The sequence below is a fragment of the Erythrolamprus reginae genome, chromosome 1 (assembly GCF_031021105.1).
Source record: "Erythrolamprus reginae isolate rEryReg1 chromosome 1, rEryReg1.hap1, whole genome shotgun sequence".
In the NCBI taxonomy this organism is placed as follows: domain Eukaryota; kingdom Metazoa; phylum Chordata; class Lepidosauria; order Squamata; family Dipsadidae; genus Erythrolamprus; species Erythrolamprus reginae.
Genome location: NC_091950.1, coordinates 105763778 through 105782484, shown reverse-complemented (window position 1 = coordinate 105782484; position 18707 = coordinate 105763778). Strand labels below are relative to the sequence as shown.

At 43.8% G+C, this 18707-nt stretch overlaps 1 protein-coding gene across 1 annotated transcript; it reads right to left on the bottom strand.

The window, feature by feature from the left end:
* Nucleotides 1-8531: 8531 nt before the first annotated feature.
* Nucleotides 8532-15930, bottom strand: LOC139172321 (CD59 glycoprotein-like). Its single transcript, XM_070761303.1, has 4 exons — nucleotides 15843-15930; nucleotides 13570-13652; nucleotides 11971-12066; nucleotides 8532-9056 (listed from the first exon to the last, which is right to left on the bottom strand). Exons 2-4 carry the CDS (start codon nucleotides 13631-13633, stop codon nucleotides 8848-8850), a joined length of 369 nt encoding a protein of 122 aa, XP_070617404.1. The 5' UTR covers nucleotides 13634-13652; nucleotides 15843-15930; the 3' UTR covers nucleotides 8532-8847.
* Nucleotides 15931-18707: the final 2777 nt, after the last annotated feature.

The following is an 18707-nucleotide window of genomic DNA, read 5'->3' as shown; positions in this document are numbered from 1 at the left end:
GGGAGGAGGCAGGCCAGCCACGGAGAACCCATTGCTTAATCCTAGCCAAAACTAAATCCCTTTCCGTCTCTCTGGCCACCTCAGGAGCCGCTAATAAGACAGGCTCGTCCCCAATGGCCAAGACCGTGCTGGCTGGAGCTGGGTCAGATAGAAGATCCGCGAGGGGACACCTACTCAAAGCATCTGCGTGCGCTATGTGGCGGCCCGGTCTATATGTCAAAGTATAACAGTAATTGGCCAAAAAAATTATCCAGCGCAACATTCGCGGAGATAACACAATCGGGCTCTGCCGATTCCCTACCAGTAATCCTAAAAGAGGTTGGTGGTCAGTAACCAGCTCAAAGTGCCGACCATAAAGATAATTATGGAATCTACGCACCCCCGCTATCAAAGCTAAAGCCTCCTTATCGATGTGCCCATAATTCCTTTCTGCCTTAGCTAAAGTGCGGGGAAAAAAATGCCAACGGAGCCTCTTTCCCGTCTGGTAACTTGTGGCTTATCACTGCCCCCACGCCGAACTGGGACGCATCGCATGTAAGAATTAAAGGCAACGTTGGCGAATACTGAGCAAGCACACTATTAGAGGTAAGTATTTCCTTCACTGCCCTGAACGCTGACTCCTCACGTCTACCCCAATGCCACACGGCCTCCTTATCTAATAACCTATGCAATGGCTCTGCAACGGACGCCTTGTGAGGCAAAAATACTGCGTAAAAATTCAATAACCCCAAAAATGCCTGAAGCTCCGGTTTTGACTGTGGCCTCGGCGCCTCTTTAATCGCCCTCGTTTTCTCCGCTGTGGGATGAATCCCCTCAGCATCTATGGTAAAGCCTAGAAATTCCACCCTCGGAACTCCATACACACACTTCTTAGCCTTCAATTTAAGCCCGGCATCCCTAAACTTAGACAACACCTGCCTGGTTCTATGCTCCAACTCTTCTATTGTTCCCCCAGAAACCAACACATCATCGAAGTATGGCACAGTTCCCCCTATTCCATAAAGCAGCCTTTCCATGAGCCCCTGGAAAATTCCAGGGGCAATAGATACTCCGAACTGAAGTCGGTTGCACTTAAACACCCCCCGGTGAGTAATGATAGATTGTGCCTCAGCTGTCTGGGGGTCCACGGGAAGCTGCTGGTATGCCTGAGTGAGATCCAGCCTTGCGAATACCTTACCATCCCCTAAAGAGTGGAGCAGCTGCTGCACCACGGGCAGTGGGTACGAATGATGGGCCAATGCCTTGTTGATAGAGCATTTGTAATCGCCGCACAGACGTATGCCCCCATCCCCCTTAACAGCAATCACCACTGGGGTTTCCCACCTCGCCTGGTCAATTGGCTCCAAAACCCCTTGGCCAATCAGTCTATCGAGCTCTTCATCCACCTTGGGTCTCAGGGGAATAGGTACACGGCGGGGTTTTAGTCGAACCGCTGGCACATGGGGGTCTAGACTAAAGGAAATAGGCGAGCCCGTATAACAGCCCAGCTTGGCATCAAATACAGAAGGGAATTCTTTGGCCCAATGGTCAAAACCCGTGTCTTCCCTCACTGCATTCACCCCCGCCACCGAAAAACCCAGGAATTTAAACCACTCTAAGCCAAGCAAATTGGAGAAGGGCCCATCAACTACAATTAAGGGCAGCTTTCCTATAAATGATTTAAAACGGACAGCAAATTTGCCCTCCCCCACGACAGGAATACGAGTTCCTTGATAGTCTTTTTAATTCAGCTGACACAGATGAAGATGAGCTTTCTTCAGCGCGGGAAAACAATGCTTTGCCGTGGACCAGGAGACAAGGGAACGAGCCGAACCGGTGTCCACCTGCATCGGGCAGACAGTGTGACCCAGGCGCACATTAACAGAAATCTTATCAGCCGAGGTGGACGTCTTCCGCACATACGTTGGAGTGGAACATGGAACGCTGTAAATGGCATTGCAGTCCTCCCTGCGGGAATAAGAAGATCTTCTCTGCCACCGGGAGCCGGAGTTAGGCAAGTCCTTTTGTTCCCTCATAGCCGGTGGAGGGGATTTACGGGACCGGCAAACTTTAGCAATATGTCCCTTCGCCCCACAGCGCCAGCAAGACGCGCCTCGAAAAGAGCAATTAGCTCTAAGATGGCTCCCCCCGCACCCACGACAAGGAGACAGCGGAGGACGGGGGCGGGCGGCAGGCTGCTCTCGTCCACGACTCGCCGCTAGCCGGCAAACTTCTTCCTCGCCAGGCATCGATGGTCCATCCAGCTCCGCAGAAACCCCGGGCTTATCAACAGGAGGGCCACTTGGCAAGGTGACATTAACAGAGGTGTCCATGGCAGCTACAGATTGGGTAGACAGCTCAAACGCTCTCGCCTCAGATAAAGCCGCATGAAAAGACAAATCCTGGATGGCCAATAAACGCCACTTGAGGCGACCATCACGGATACCAATAACTAACCTATCGAGGAGGTAATCGTTTAAATCAGAAAACTCGCAGTAAAGAGCTGCTCTGCGAAGGGCAGCTACATAGTCATTTATCGATTCCCCCTCCGCTTGATTTCTCTGGTAAAATTTGTAAGGGCGAGCACACCGGGAGGAAGCTGGGGCATAATGATCCTGAAGTGTCTTAAGGAATTCCTCCCAGGGAACATTGTTAATGGAGACCGGGGCGAATAAAGCCCGGGCGGTCTCGAACATTTCTGTTCCGCAGAATCCGAGGAAATATGCCCTTTTCCGATCTCCTGAGATCTCCGAAAACCCGTTTGCGATTAAAAAACAATCAAACCTGGCCACATACGAGTCCCAGGTCTCCCCTTGTGGATCAAAGGGGGGAAAAGATACGTGGGTAGACATTGCGGTAAGTATAATTACCCACAATAGTAGGAATCCTCGTCGCCAAATGTAATAACTGGAACTTCACGTATATAACAGGCCATTTATTAAGGAACTCTTGCCAGAACAGGCAGACACACACTAAAAAGGTTACAGAAACACACAGCACTTTATACATAGAGCAGGTTGAGGAACTAGCCAATACACATCAAGTATCATCTCCCGCTTACACTGTTACTGTGTATACGCGGCCAATCAGCACCTTGGAGAAGGCGCCAATAGCCGCGGCTTTCAGCCGGCCGGTTGTCACGCAGACATTTCAAGTCTCAACCTGCGTTGTTAGTGAGTAGTTCAACACAAGGTGGCTCCTTTATAAACTTTGATATCTTGCCTCACCCAATTAATGAATGTAGGATGTATGATGTATGAATCGGTTTGTTTAGTTTTTAACTGTGGGTTTTTTAGAATTGTATGTAGATTTCTAATATGTTGTAAGCTGCCCTGAGTATATATGACAATATATATGATGAATATATATATATATATATTCATCAACATGGGTTGAAGTATCAGCAGCATGCTAATCATACACAATTTTATATTTCTGTCCTGGTGATCCAAGTGATGTTGTCACTGCCTTTTCACAGTTTCTGGAGGTTGTTGGGCCTTGACTGGAAAGACCAAGTGGCTTTGGATATATTGAGTTTCAAGATCTGGGCCTTTAACAACTTTAGTTCTGGATTAGATTACACTACCCTAGACAGACCAAACCCACAATTTAGGGGTTCTCCTGGATTTGTGATTCCTGCTTGAAGAGTAGTTAGCAGTTCCATAACTTCCACATTATGCACCACTTTATTATTTTTATTATTATTTATTAGATTTGTATGCCGCCCCTCTCCGTAGACTCGGGGCGGCTCACAACAATAACAAGAACAATGTAAGAACAAATCTAATAATTTTAAAAATGCTAAAAACCCCATTATTAAAAGCAAACATACACACAAACATACCATGTATAAACTGTATAGGCCCGGGGGAGATGTTTCAGTTCCCCCATGCCTGACGGCAGAGATGGGTCTTAAGAACTTTACGAAAGGCAAGTAGGGTGGGGGCAGTTCTAATCTCCGGGGGGAGCTGGTTCCACAGGGTCAGGGCTGCCACAGAGAAGGCTCTTCTTCTGGGTCCCGCCAAATGACATTGTTTAGTCGACAGGACCCGGAGAAGGCCAACTCTGTGGGACCTAACCAGTCGCTGAGATTCATGCGGCAGAAGGCGGTCCTGGAGGTATTCTGGTCCGATGCCATGAAGGGCTTTATAAGTCATAACCAACACTTTGAATTGTGACCAGAAATTGATCGGCAACCAATGCAGACTGCGGAGTGTTGGTGTAACATGGGCATACCTTGGGAAGCCCATGATTGCTCTCGCAGCTGCATTCTTGCACCCTTTCTTGAATTGAAAGTCCTTGCACTCAGTCACTCAAGCCCCAATCATCTCATGTTTGGACTATTGCAATATGCTCTACATAGGACTATGCTTGAACTCTACATGGAACTATCCTGAAAGCAGTGGGCCTTATGCAAGGGGTGAGTGAGAGCACCTGTCGCTTGCATAAATGAATATGTGTGCGCGTACAACCACAAGATTCTCATGCAAAGCCACTCCCTCTCAGTGTACTTTCAAGAAAGCAACATCTTTTTTGAGAAATCACCAGAAGAGTCCAAGTTCCTATGAGGACAAGTCACCAAGCCAAAATACACATAATGAGAAAACAAGTCCATACAAAGCTATAGGCAATGTGGGAAAAAAACACTAGAACTACTGAGCCAATAAATTAATAATTGTTCTTTTTATCTTTCTCCGTTCCTGCCCCCCTTTCAATGGAACATAAACTGTTGGACAAACAGTTCTTTACAAAGAGGATTCTTAGTACCTTATACAACCTCTATACAGAGTGTTAAATTGCTATCAACAGAAAATGGTGCACCTTTGTATTTATTTATATTTCTATGCAGCCCAACTCCCTAGGGACTTAGGGCAGCTCATAACAAAAATGAACATGAATCAATATAAAAATATTTCAATATAAAATAATTGCAGCCATCCATACATTCATGGGCAGACTCCACTAGTCATCCTCCCGAGGGCAATGACCCCAGGCCTGTGAGAAAGCCAGGTCTTCCTGGCTTTCCAGAAGGCCAATAAGATGGGGGTAGTGCAGATCTCAGAAGGTAGCTAATTTCAGAGAGGCGGGGCAACCACAAAGAAGGCTCTCCCCCGCGTACCCGCTAGCCGACACTGTTTAGCCCTGTGGGATCTTACTGGTCACTGGGTGGTATGTGGTAGAGGTCGGTCTCGAAGATACTCTGACCCTGAGCCATGTAGGGCTTTAAAGGTAATTGTGACTGGAGACCGATAGGAAGCCAGTGCAGCTTGAAACTGTAATCTCCGAACACCCTTCATGGGTAACCCCATGTAGAGTGTATTGCAATAATCCAGCCGTGATGTGATTAGTGACCGTGAGAACTGCCTCTCGATCCAAATAGGGTCGCAGTTGGTGCACTAGTTGAACCTGTGCAAAGAATTTGTAGACCAAATTCCTAAGAATTTGTATCTAATCTTTTAAAGCATCACACAGTCAGAAGTGCCAGCAGAACTTTCTGGAACAAAAAAACCTCTCAGAATATAGAAACTCTTTGAGGAGGAAACCATAATATACTTTTGAAAGATATGCTAAGGATCCATCTTGGGCACAGTTCCTAAATTAATTATTATTTAATCAAGTAGCTATAATGCCATTAAGACTACAGGGTGGGACCTAAGCATATGAATCTCTGGGGCAGAACTTAAGACATGTATACCTCTGTGTTTCTTTCCTCAAAACATTTCACATTTAAATAATTTAAACACAGTATGAAGAACTGAAGATATCTCAGCATCTACAAGTCTGTGGCCCTTGTAATCCTTCCCTTTAATGTAATTTATTTTGTTAAATAGTATGTCTTGTGTGTATAGGATATATGCACATTTACAAATTAGAATATTTTAAGTAAAAATACATCACAGCATACTAGGAAAAACTAATCAGAAGGCATGATTGTTTTCTCCTAAAAGGCTATTGGTAATGAAGGATAAAAACCAAAACACAATGCTCCAAGTGACCTGTGACCAAGGCAGATCAGTGGGAATATTACTTCCTCTGATATGAATTCCATGTTCTTCTTGATGCTCAAGATGTCCTTGGCTTTCTTTGCAGCTTCGTGATACCATTGGGACATGTTGAGTTTATGAACTACTAGTACATCTGAGTCCTTCACACATGTCCTGCTCTTAAGTCAGATTTGCCCCATCATGTAGATGATCTGAAGGTGGAGGACCCAACAATCACCCAAGTATTATGGTCATATATTTTGCTGGTGAAATTTAGGCTGTTAGCAACTGATCCTTCTGTAAGAATAGCAGGGAGGGGGAGAAATCTATTAAGATTATCTGACTCTGGAGTCTCACAGATTCTTCTATACAGTGTTCCCTCGATTTTCGCGGGTTCAAACTTCGCGAAAAGTCTATACTGTACCACGGTTTTTCAAAAATATTAATTATAATTATTTCACGGGTTTTTTCCTTATACTGTACCATGGTTTTTCCCACCCGATGACGTCATATGTCATCGTCAAACTTTCGTCTGCCTTTAATAAATATTTTTTTAAATAAACTTTAATAAATAAACATGGTGAGTAATAATCTAAAGGGTTGCTAAGGGAATGTGAAATGGTAATTTAGGGTTTTAAAGTGTTAAGGGAAGGCTTGTGATACTGTTCATAACCAAAAATAGTGTACAGTGATCCCCCGGGTATCGCGATCCCGATCATTGCGAACGGGCTAAATCGCGATTTTTCAACCCGGAAGTAAAAACACCATCTGCGCATGCGCGCTTTTTTTTATGGCCACGCATGCGTAGATGGCGCCGGGCAGATCAGCTGCTGGGCGGCTTCCCTGGGTCTTCCCCCTCTTGCTGGCGGGAGGGCGAGAAGCCCCCCCCAGCACCCGCTCGCCCGCCGTTCGCCGCTCGCCCGCCCTTCGCCCGGCCACCCGCCGTTTGCTCGCTGCTCGCCCGGCCACCCGGGTTCGGGGGGGGTGCTGGCAAGCCCCCCATGCCGGCGGCGACGTTTTAAAACAGCCGCGCGGCTTCCCAGCTGAGTCCTGAAGCGAACTTCCGCGTTTGGCTTCGGGACTCAGTTGGGAAGCCGCGCGGTTGTTTTAAAACGTCGCCGCCGGCATGGGGGGCTTACCAGCACCCCCCGGACCCCCAACCCGGGTTTGGGGGGCTGCTAGGAAGCCCCCCATGCCGGTGGCGACGTTTTAAAACAGCCGCGCGGCTTCCCAACTGAGTCCCGAAGCCAAACGCAGAAGTTCGCTTCAGGACTCAGCTGGGAAGCCGCACGGCTGTTTTAAAACGTCGCCGCCGGCATGGGGGGCTTGCCAGCACCCCCGGACCCCCAACCCGGGTTTGGGGGGCTGCTAGGAAGCCCCCCATGCCGGCGGCGACGTTTTAAAACAGCCACGCGGCTTCCCAGCTGAGTCCTGAAGCGAATTGGCTTCAGGACTCAGCTGGGAAGCGGCGCGAGTGAGCGGCGCGAGCGAACGGCTTGTCCACCGCCTGCCTGCCCGCGCATCCGCCGCTCGCCTGCCCTTCGCCCGCCCACGCCGTTCGCTCGCGCCGCTTCCCAGCTGAGTCCTGAAGCGAATTGGCTTCAGGACTCAGCTGGGAAGCGGCACGAGTGAGCGGCGTGAGCAAACGGCTTGTCCGCCGCCTGCCTGCCCGTGCACCCGCCGCTCGCCCGCCCTTCGCCCGCCCACGCCGTTCGCTCACGCCGCTTTCCAGCTGAGTCCTGAAGCGAATTGGCTTCAGGACTCAGCTGGGAAGCGGCGCGAGCGAACGGCGTGGGCGGGCGAAGAGCGGGCGATCGGCAGCGAGGAGTTTGCGTGGGCGGTGGGGAAACACCAATCTTCGGCTCCTCGCTGCTGCGGCGGAAGTAAAAACACCATCTGCGCATGCGCAGATGGTGTTTTTACTTCCGCAGCGCTACTTCGCTAAAAACCGATCATTGCGAGGGGTCCTGGAACGGAACCCTCGCAATGATCGGGGGATCACTGTATTTACTTCCGCATCTCTACTTCGCGGAAATTCGACTTTCGCGGGCGGTCTCGGAACACATCCCCTGCGAAAATTGAGGGAACACTGTAATTCCATTCTGTAGGGAACTGGGGAGTTTCCTGCTCATATGGATAGATGCTTCCTTCACATGTTTAAGCACATTATCCAAACAAAAAGTATCATTTCCTGGTAGCAGTGACAGTACATTAATAATTGCTAAATAAATAGACTTCAGAGTGCTACTAAGGAATGAGGGGCAATCTGAATTTGAACAGTTCATTTAATCACAGACAAGTCACTAAATGTTGATAAGGAACCACTCACGAAAGTGGCAAGAAGATAGGGTGCCATTCACGATTATCACTAGAATGGTTTAGCTCAGGGGTCTCCAAATTTGGCAACTTTAGGTTTGGTGGACTTCAACTTCCAGAATTCTGGGAATTGAAGTCCGCCAGGCTTAAAATTGCCATGGTTGGAGACCTCTGGTTCAGCCTCCTGGAGAAGCTTCATCTGTGGCATCAGAAAAACCCTCAAGGTAAACAAAAAAAAAATACCGATCCACGTTTGAATGTATAATAGCACTTTTATTGGAACAATTGCATACAAGTTAAAATGAGATTGACAATTTTATGAAATTCAAAACACCACAAGCAAGCCTTTATAAGTCCTCATTTGACTACCTGAATATCTTACAGGTTAAATGTACATTTCCAAATAGAAATTGAGTCAAGAAAGGAGAAATATGAAATGTGTAGCATATCAGATAAATTTTATCTGCTGAGTACTGTATCCTAATAATTTAATCTTCTCCAGCAGGAACACTTTCTCAAAAGATGCCAGTGTTCTGTATCTTTTTAAATTGAAAAACAAGGCCCCATTTTAGTTCCAGAATAAAGGCTTTAATATATAAACAATAGTCAGTAAGAAAGAACCACCCAGGACTATCTTGCTAGCTACTACATTTGGAACATTGTTACACAAGTCTTGGTTGCAGCACCTGGATTTGAAGTTATTGGAATTAAAATGACTTGAAAGAGACTTTAAATCACAGAGCGAATTCATCCAGCAGTCAGATATATTTCCTTCATCTTAAAAAAAAAGATTGCAAGGTTAGGTTGTATCCTACTTAAAAATAAAAGTTCTATGTATGTATCTAGGCAGAAAAGGTTGTTCAACAATTTCATAGTCTTTTTATAGGCGGTTCAATTAAACACAGTAACCCCTTAAACGATATTGTTGGTCTCTTTATATATACTACTTTTCTGTATAAAAATCACAAAACAAAAATTTAAAAGAGTTGCTGTTTTTCTGCTATGGAGTAAATAAAAGTCAATAAAAAATGAACATGTGCATCATTGGAAACAAAAGTCAGTTTTCTCACTTGAAATTTCAATTTCAATTTGAAATTTAAGCTCCTAGAATTTACATAAGCGCACCTGCTTGACTCTCTTAGGGGTTTGCAGAGCTGCTGGCTCCTACTAGAGAACTGCTTTTCCAATAAAGGCACATGGGAATATAACTCTGTTTAGCCCACTCTTAGCTTTGCAAAAATATTAACTATTCTTCCAAGGCATAGGATTTCTCAGCATCAATTCTCTTCCATTTCCCTGCTTGCCTGGGTATCTGTTTGGTTCTTGACAATCCCATTTTTTTCCATTGCTGTTACTATTAGTCTTCTCATTGTTTCTATCACCCATCTCTTCCCACTTATGACTTCACTATAACTTGTTGCTTATATCTTTACAATTTATATTAATATTAATTGTTTCCTGTTAGCTTATTTGTACCCTATGACAATCATTAAGTGTTGTACCTCATGATTCCTGATGAGTGTATCTTTTCTTTTATGTACACTGAGAGCATATGCACCTAAGACAAATTCCTTGCACACTTGGCCAATAAAAAATTCTATTCTATCTGTCCTGTTCTGTTCTATTCTATCCTATATTCCCTATAGTTTTTGCTCAACCTGTAAGAACTGACTAGAGGCTGGCTTACTACAGAACCTGGTAATTAAGCAATGCAATATTCTAGGATCCAGTAAGAAGTCTCTGGCACTTAGCTTCTGCAAAATCCTCCCTGGAGATCTGTTTGATCTGCCACCCTAAAAGTGTTATCAGTATTTTTTAAAAGAGTACTAAAAACATTCCATGTTTCCCCGAAAATAAGACCCTGTCTTATATTGTTTTGAACCCTGAAATAAATGTTTAACCTTATTGCCATACGCTCAGAAGTCCGATTGGGCTTATTATCAGGGGAGGTCTTATTTTGTGAGAAACAGGGTAGCTTTTCCCCATCCTTGAGGTAATGTGGTGGTGTTAAGCGCTTTTATTTGATTTTATCTCTGCAAGTGGGGGAGAGAGCCAGTTTAATGTAATGATGAAGGCGTCAGGCACAGAGCCTGCTGGGTGATTTGGGGCCATTCACTCTCACTCAGCCTTCAAAGGTTTGCAAGGGAAAACTGCAGGGATTTGTTGTACAGTCACCAGAAGTTAAAAAAAAATTACTCAGAAGAACAGAAGTAACAGTGAGTGGCTGGGGGTGGTTGATTGTTGTTCTCTCCAAGTGATACTATGGGTTGACATTTTATTGCTTAGTTCATTGTCTGCATATTAGATTATTCAGAATAATTAAAATCTATCTAAATCAATGTTCCCTCTAAGGCCAAAAACTACTCTCCGTGCAGACTTTTCCAAGGCTGCGCAACATTGGAGTTCGGGTGGGGAGCGACAAAAGTGCGGAGGCTGATGAAGGTTTTTTAAATTTTGAATGTCGGGCGCGCATGCGCGCGCGCTCCCCATCCCCCTGCCAACCCATGGGTGGTGGGGGTGGGGACGCCACAACTGAGAGGCTTGGCAACGACCCATCCACGGCGGACAGGGGCAGCTTCCTTTCCTTCTCCCACTGCCTATGTCTACCGCCGGCGGCCGTCTCGTTGCTGCCCCCCCGCCTGATCCACCGTCTTTACAGCTTTCTCCTCCTTCGCCTCCCTCCTTGGGGCATGGCTCCTCCTGCAATGGTGGCTGCAGCGGCTGTGGCAGCTGTGGCTTCTCCTCCTCCTCATCCGGCCGCTAGTGAAGGGGCTGCGAGAGGGCAGGGCAGGCGCTCGGTGAAAGCGCTCCCAATGAGGGAGCTGCAAGAGGGTTTTTTCCAAGTGCTCCGGGAATGCCCGCCCCCACCCCCACAGCCCCTTCGCTGTGAGCACTGTTGTCCCAGGCTGTCAGTGAAGGGGCTGCAGGAGAGGCGGGGCAGGCGTTCCCAGAGAAAGTGCTCTCACAGCCGCCCAGAACATTCAAAATAAGACCTTCACCGGTCTCCACAGAGAAGATAGGAAGAGAGAGAAAGAGAGAACAAGAGAGAGAGAGAGACAGAGAGAGAAAGAGAGAGAGAGCAACAGACAGAGCGAGATAGAAAGAGAAAGTGAGAAAAAGAGAGAGGGAGAGAAAGAGAAAGAAAACAAGAGAGAGAAAGAGTGTGAGAGAGAGAAAGCAAGAGAGAGAGAGAAAGAAAACGAGAGAGAGAATAAGAGAGAGAGAGAGCAACAGACAGAGCAAGATAGAAAGAAAGAGAGGGAGAGAGAAAGTGAGAGAGAGAGAGCAAGAGGGGGAGAGAGAAAGAGAGAGAGAAAGAGAAAGAAAGAGAGAGAGAAAGAAAGAGAGAGAGGAGAGGAAGGGAGAGAGAGAGAGAAATGATAGAAAGAAGGGAAGAAAAGAAGAGAAATTATTTATTTATTTTATTTATTTATTATTTAGATTTGTATGCCGCCCCACTCCGCAGACTCTGCCTCAATCATTAGAAAATGATTGAGGCAGAGGATGAGAGGAAAGAGAGAGAAACAGAGAGAGAAGTGACCTTTTGATTTAAAACATTGATTTAAAACAGACACTTTAGTTTTCTGCCCACGCCAAAAAAAATTAGAGGGAACATTGGTCTAAATGTAAGATTAATACATTTGTATATTTCTTCAGAAATTAAATATAAAAGAGATAAAGTTATACTCACTAAAGTTCATAATTAGGCAAGTATCTTGTATACTTGAGCAGGTTACAGTTTTGTCACAATTTGCATTTACACACTGGTAGCACTTTAAAGCACTTCCTAAATAAACAAGGAAAAAAGAAACTAAACACAACATTCCCTTCTGAAACAGAATCACTGTTAGAAAACAAATTATAAACAGTTTTTTCTTACTTTTTTGTTTAGTAACTGTTCAAAGTTTAAACAATGTTTTTAAAAAACAGTTTTGCACCAGTCCATGTATTTACGGCTATTTCACCATCATTCACAGCTTCACAACTGGCTCTGCCAGCTCAATGTCACTTATCAAGGCTCCTCACACTCCTGAACTCCGTTTTTGCTGGTAGTGGAATCCAGAAGGTCATTGCGACTGAAAATGGAGCCCTGGGGGCCATGTGTGGCCCTCTCAAACTCTCATTGGCAGCAGGCTGATGGAGGCAACCGTGGCCAATAGAAGCCGAAAGGAGCAAAAGTGAGCCTTCTAAGTTCTGTTTTCGCTGGCAGAAGCCTTTTTCGGTTTCCAGGACAGGCCCATGGGCCAGATCTAAGTCCATAGCCTTGAGTTTGACACCCGTGGCAGAGATTAACTCCAAGGTTAACTTCAGACCAACGATCAAGTAAGCAGTATCACAATCAAGAAATTTCCAAACAGCCATCAGTAAACAGCCCAACCAAAGAATCTCCAAGATCGCCCCCACTGACACAGACAGGCAAGACACCAGAATAGAAACTGACAGTAAACAGCACTCCTTAGTAGCAGTGAGGTTACCTAGTTAGAGTAATGAAACATCTACAAGAAAACAAGCAAGCTCAGAGAACAGCAAAGATAGTTTCATGCAATTCAAACCAAGAATCTGACATTCAGAAGAATATAATTTGTTCTATCATTATTATATCATCCCTATACAGTGGTACCTCTACTTAAGACCTTAATTCGGTCCGTGACCAGGTTCTTAAGTAGAAATGTTCTTAAGTAGAAGCATTTTCCCCATAGGAATCAATGTAAAAGCAAATGATGTGTGCAAACCCATTAGGAAAGAAATAAAAGCTCGGAATTTGGGTGAGAGGAGGAGGAAGAAGAGGAGGAGGACGACAGTTGCTGCTGAAGGAAGAAGGTGAGGTGAGGGGAATAAAAAAAATCCAAAACTTTAAGGCTTTTTTTTTTTTTAAAAAAAAGAGGGACTTTGAGGCAGCGCCCAGAGAAAGGAAAATGCTCTGTTCGCTCTGGACTGCCAAAGCCTCCTTAAGCACCACCGAAAGGCTCCTCTGCCAGCGCAGAAAAGCCCAAGATGGCTGGGATTAAAGGGGGAATGACAGGAAACTGGCCAGGCCTTCATACCACTCTCAAATTTCCTGGGAAATTTTTCCGGGCTCGGGTTCTTAAGTAGAGGCAAAAAAATCTTGAATACCCGGTTCTTATCTAGAAAAGTTCTTAAGTAGAGGTACCACTGTAATTCCAAACCATCAAATTAAAACCCAGTCAATCCTTTGAACGATGAGCCACCTTTGCCTCCCTGTTCTATTCTTCTGTCCCCTGCATTGTTATCATTCCTTTTCCATTTACTGTGGGGCTCACTTACTCACCTGAATGGAAGAACAAAGCCAAAGCAAAGGTAATAATGGCAGCAGTGACCAAAAGAGATTTCATCTTGTTTCTTATATTCAATCTACATAACAAAAAAAATAGGTTATAGCATCAGATTTTCTAAATCTAAAATAAACATAATCATATGCTGCAATATTCTACCTGTCAATGACTACTTCAGCTTCAATCGCAACAACACAAGAGCACGCCACAGATTCAAACTTAATATTAACCGCTCCAAACTTGACTGTAAAAAATATGACTTCAGTAACCGAGTTGTCAAAATGTGGAACTCATTACCTGACTCAGTAGTGTCATCCCCAAACCCCCAACATTTTTCCCTTAGACTATCCACGATTGATCTCTCCAGGTTCCTTAGAGGTCAGTAAGGGGCGTGCATAAGTGCACCAGTGTCCTTCCGTCCCCTGTCCAATTGTCTCTCCTTATCTCATTTATCTTTTCTTCCTTTCAAATATGTTCATCTATGCTTTTATATCTTTTCTTCTATTCTTTTCTTTACTTGTATTTTTACATATCTTTCTCTTCAATGTGTATTATGTATTGGACAAAATAAGTAAGTAAGTAAGTAAGTAAGTAAGTAAGTAAGTAAGTAAGTAAGTAAGTAAGTAAATAAATAAATAAATAAATAAATAAATAAATAAAATCTTAACTGAACAACGGTATTTGCATTCCAAGCCACAAATTTCTATACCCCATGCCATCATGCCAGCCTTATTATAAAACTTTTTAAAATAGGAATATATTCCCCCCCCCCAAGACATGTGGCAGAATATTCATGAAAGGCAACAACACTGAGGCTGAAGAAAGATCTATTAAATTACTGGTCTCTAAAGTCAAACCACTAAATGAATTATCATTTCTACTAAACTTCAAAACACTTTTATATTGTATATCAAAAAAATTGGAATTTACCATAATGTAAAGAAACATGCTAAACTCACTACTCCACTGTTTTCTTAAAAGACATTCTTGCTGGAGATCTCTCATCATTAGCAGTATCATTATAATTGAGTTTTCTGCATAAGGACATGGAACACTTGACTGAGACTCAACTTCCCCTCAGCTGTTTTTCCCTTTTCTTTAGCCATTTTTGTTATGGTTTAATGGTAATATTGAACATCTTAAGAATTTAAATCTAAAGTCATCTGATGATGACATGGCCGGCATATAAGTTTAATAAACACAAATACTATTTCTGAAAAATCAAGGAAAAAAGGTTAAAAGTTGTATCTGATATTGGTTTTCTGATTTTGCGCATGATTTTATTCAATTTGGATTTTCCATTTTAAATATTTGCTATTATTATAGCAAATTTTGTTTATAATGTTTAAAAATAACTTAAGGCTGAAAACATACTTAATAGACCTTCCTCCCAACCACCACCCTGTTGGAGGCAAGTTGCGCTGAGAGTGAGTAGTCTAAAGTCATCCGGTGAGTTTTCATGCTTGAAGCTAGACTAGAAGTAACAGTCTCTGAGTTTCTAAGCTGATACCTTAACCACTAGACCAAACTTGTGAAACACATACAATATATGTTGATGATGATGATGATGATGATCCAAGATTCTGTTTCGGCAGGCCCTTTGAGAGTCCTTGTGGTATAATATAGAAGAGCCTTCAATCTTGATGTAGCTTTGAGCTTCACCAAGTCTAAATCTGATATAAGCGTGCTACCTTTGCTCTTGTGGATGTACCTTTGCATGGAGCAAAACTCTAAAGAGCTGAATGAAACTATCAGATTCATTTGTCTATTAATATTTCGAAACAATTCAAAATGCTTGCCCACTTCTGGTTTTCAGCTTTTAGAAGAAGAAGGCCACTTACTACCACCATCCCCAACTTTCTACTTTATGCTCGGAAAACCAGCTGGAAAGTTAAAAAAGAAAAAGTTTACCCCCAGGGGAGAAAGGATGCTAAATTTGGAGCCCTGCACAAAAACAAAGCAACAAAACAATGCTAACCCTCTGTAAACTGATTATTTGTTTTATATTTTCTTTTATTTGCCTCCGCACCCGCTGGGCATTTCTTGTGGGTCTCCTGCTGTCCAATCCTGCCCTAAATCCAAGCTAAAGCCCGAGAATAGCTGGGCTGATGCTCCCCGCTTATGCCAGTGCCAAAGTGACTTGCATGCCGCTGACTCAAGCTCATATCCAGCTAATGGATTTCGAAGGAGAATTTGAGAAACCAGCTCAAAACCCATTGCTGTGCCAGAGGCTTCATTTTCACACGACGGAACAGCAGCGAATACTTACAAGGGAGCGCTTAAGCAACAGATAGGAAAAGACGTTTCCCCACCGCGTCAATTTCTCAGATCTCGCCTGGCCCTTTCAACCCAGGGAAATTAATATATATAGTGGAGATAACCGGTCCCAACCTGTTTTATTTTGTCATTGGCCAGGTTCAGGTTTACTGATCCCTGATTGACTGCACTTTGATGGAGTGCTGGGGATTTTTGGCTAGATAGAATACAGGACTATTTCTTGGCTTTACATTTTGTTTGTTCACCAGGGGAGTGGTGTACAATATGTCAATTATAGTATAGCAATAGGAATAGGATTTTTAAAAATGTTTTAACATTTTCTACGTATACATCAAGACATATACCAGAAATGATATCAAATTTTGCATATAAATTAATTTATAAGTTATAAATTACTATGCAATAAACAATGAACAAACATCCTAATCATGCACCTTTTATGTTCTTGTTGCCTGTCTGTCTTCCTCTAATGTTTCATTTCACTTCCCTTTCTCTTCCTCCCTCTCTTTCCTCTACCTTCTTTCTCCTTCTCTTCCTCTTTCCCTTTTCTCCTTCCTCCTCTTTCTTCTTTCTAGTCTCCTTCTCTTCTCCTATTTACAATCTCCCTTCTCCCTTCCTCTTCTCTACTTCCTCTTCCTCCCTCTTATTCCTTCCCTGAGTAAATCAATTTATAATCCATCTTGTGGTTAACAGACAGGTAGCTCATCACCAAAACTTCACTTAATTAACAGTACAACTCTGAAGCTTATTTTTAGTGGTTGTGACAGCTGTCAGCCTGGATAGCTTCAAGGCAGGATTAGACAGATTCATGGAGGCCAAGTGTTATCAGTTGTTATTGAAACGGATGTCCAAGTGCCGCCTCTATGTAGGTTGAGGCAGGCAGGATTCCCTTTGGTACCATTTGTTGGGGGTCAAGGGAAAGGGAGGGTTTTGCCTTCTTTTTCTGACCCCCACTTACAATTAGTGGACCACTGTGTGACACAGAATGCTGGACTCGGCAGGCTTTGACCCGATTCAGCATGACTCTTCTTATGTTCTTATGTTTTTCTAGATCCATACACTTTTTTCTAGGTATATTCTTATTTCTATCTTAATGCTGCTTCCTTTACTGCATAATTATGTCACCTGGGTCTAACATCTTTGGTGTTATTTATCTTCTATGCATGTTCATTTTCCATCCAGTCAAAATCGCCGAAATCTCGCACTCACACATGTCCCTTTGTGAGATTTCAGCATATTTTTGCTTTCTTCACATATGCAGAAGCAAAAACATGCTGGAACACACGTGTATAGTGCGTTCACGCGCATGCGAGAAAATTAAAGCTGCACGCGCAGCGCACCAGTAACAGCAGTACTAGCAATCCACCCCTGATCAAGTCCCATTGAATTTAAACTATATAAACTTATTTTCCTTCTCCCAAACACCTACAAGACAAGCTAAAGGAGTGGCTAGATTCTGAGAATCTGATCACTGAAGAACAAGCCGGCTTTAGAGAGGGAAGGCGCACTATTGATCACTGCTTAGATCTATGGATTTATGGATCTCAAGGCAGCCTTTGATTCAGTTACTAGGACTAAATTATGGGAGAAGCTGGAAGCTGCCTCCATTGACCAAAGGCTTCTTCATCTACTACGTGTCCTACATTCCAAAACTTTCCTCAAGGTGAGGTGTAATACACAAGGGTCCCTCTCAAAGCCAGTTAAAATTGAAAAGGGGGTTAAAAAGGGGTGCATCCCCTGCTTTTCAACTTTTATATAAATGATATGGCAAAATGGTTGAACAAACCAAATCGCCACCACCCCAAAATAGGCGACCGAAACATCACCCTTTTGCTCTATGCAGTTGATGCCGTGATCCTCTCCAGGACACCAGTAGGCCTTAAAAGAGCCTTGTGAGCCCTTCTTCAGTACAGCAATAACAATAACCTGAGTATAAATTATGAAAAAACAAAGATTATGGACTTTGCAAAAAGGCCAAAACCTTACTCATGGTATCTAGATGCGCACAAAATAGAGCAGGTAACCACCTTCAAATACCTGGGGGTGGTCTTTCAGGCCAATGGCTCAAGGAAAGCACATGGAGAATATGCAGCTGCCTTGGGCCAAAGATCAGCGAGCTCCATTCTCTTTTTTTTTTTTGCACAAACGAAGATTACTATGTTCCTGTGCTAGTAAGCTTTTTATCGCCAGGTCGTTAGCACAGCTTCTTTATGGGTCCTTCTTGGAACGCCAGCTTCAGCTTCACACTTTACACCACTAGAAATACTTCAATCCAAATTTATTAGAGCAATTCTCCAGATGCCATGTTGCGTTTCAAATGCACTTCTGCGCCTGGAGACTGGATTGCTAAAAGTCGAAGCAAGAATCTGTATAGTGTCTCTAAATATTCGGTTAAAGCTTAATTTTTTTCTGCAAGGTCTTGCTCCATTAATCCTTCACGTCGAATTTTCCTCCTCATGGATTAAGGCCGTCGAGTCCAATCTTTATAAATTAGGCTTTTCCCCAGCTTCAATATTCGAGATGAACTATGATCTAGCAAGACAAACCTTGCAACAAAGGGTGGAGGACATCGAGAGGCAGGAGGACTTAAATAAAGCTCCACTGTTTCTGGCCCCAGATGCCACTAGATGTGTTGTGGCTCCTGCCTGATATCTTAAACAGCTGGAATCAGCAAACCACCAAAAAGCATCTGCTCTTATATGGTGCCATGCACTTCCATCCACCGTTTTGTACGGCAAGTATAAAAGAATACCATTCACTGAAAGACTTTGCCTTTGTGGCTCAGGAGAGGTGGAGATTGAGGGATGCTCCTTTTATACAGACATTAGGAAAAACATATTTTGCCATTAATTGCAAG

Coding starts and splice junctions, on each gene's coding strand:
- LOC139172321 (XM_070761303.1), bottom strand. CDS start 13,633: ATGAAATCTCTTTTGGTCACTGCTGCCATTATTACCTTTGCTTTGGCT. Junction 12,067..13,569: donor GGCTTTGTTCTTCCATTCAG/GTGAGTAAGTGA, acceptor TTGTTTATTTAG/GAAGTGCTTTAAAGTGCTAC. Junction 9,057..11,970: donor TTGCCTAATTATGAACTTTA/GTGAGTATAACT, acceptor TTTTTTTTTAAG/ATGAAGGAAATATATCTGAC.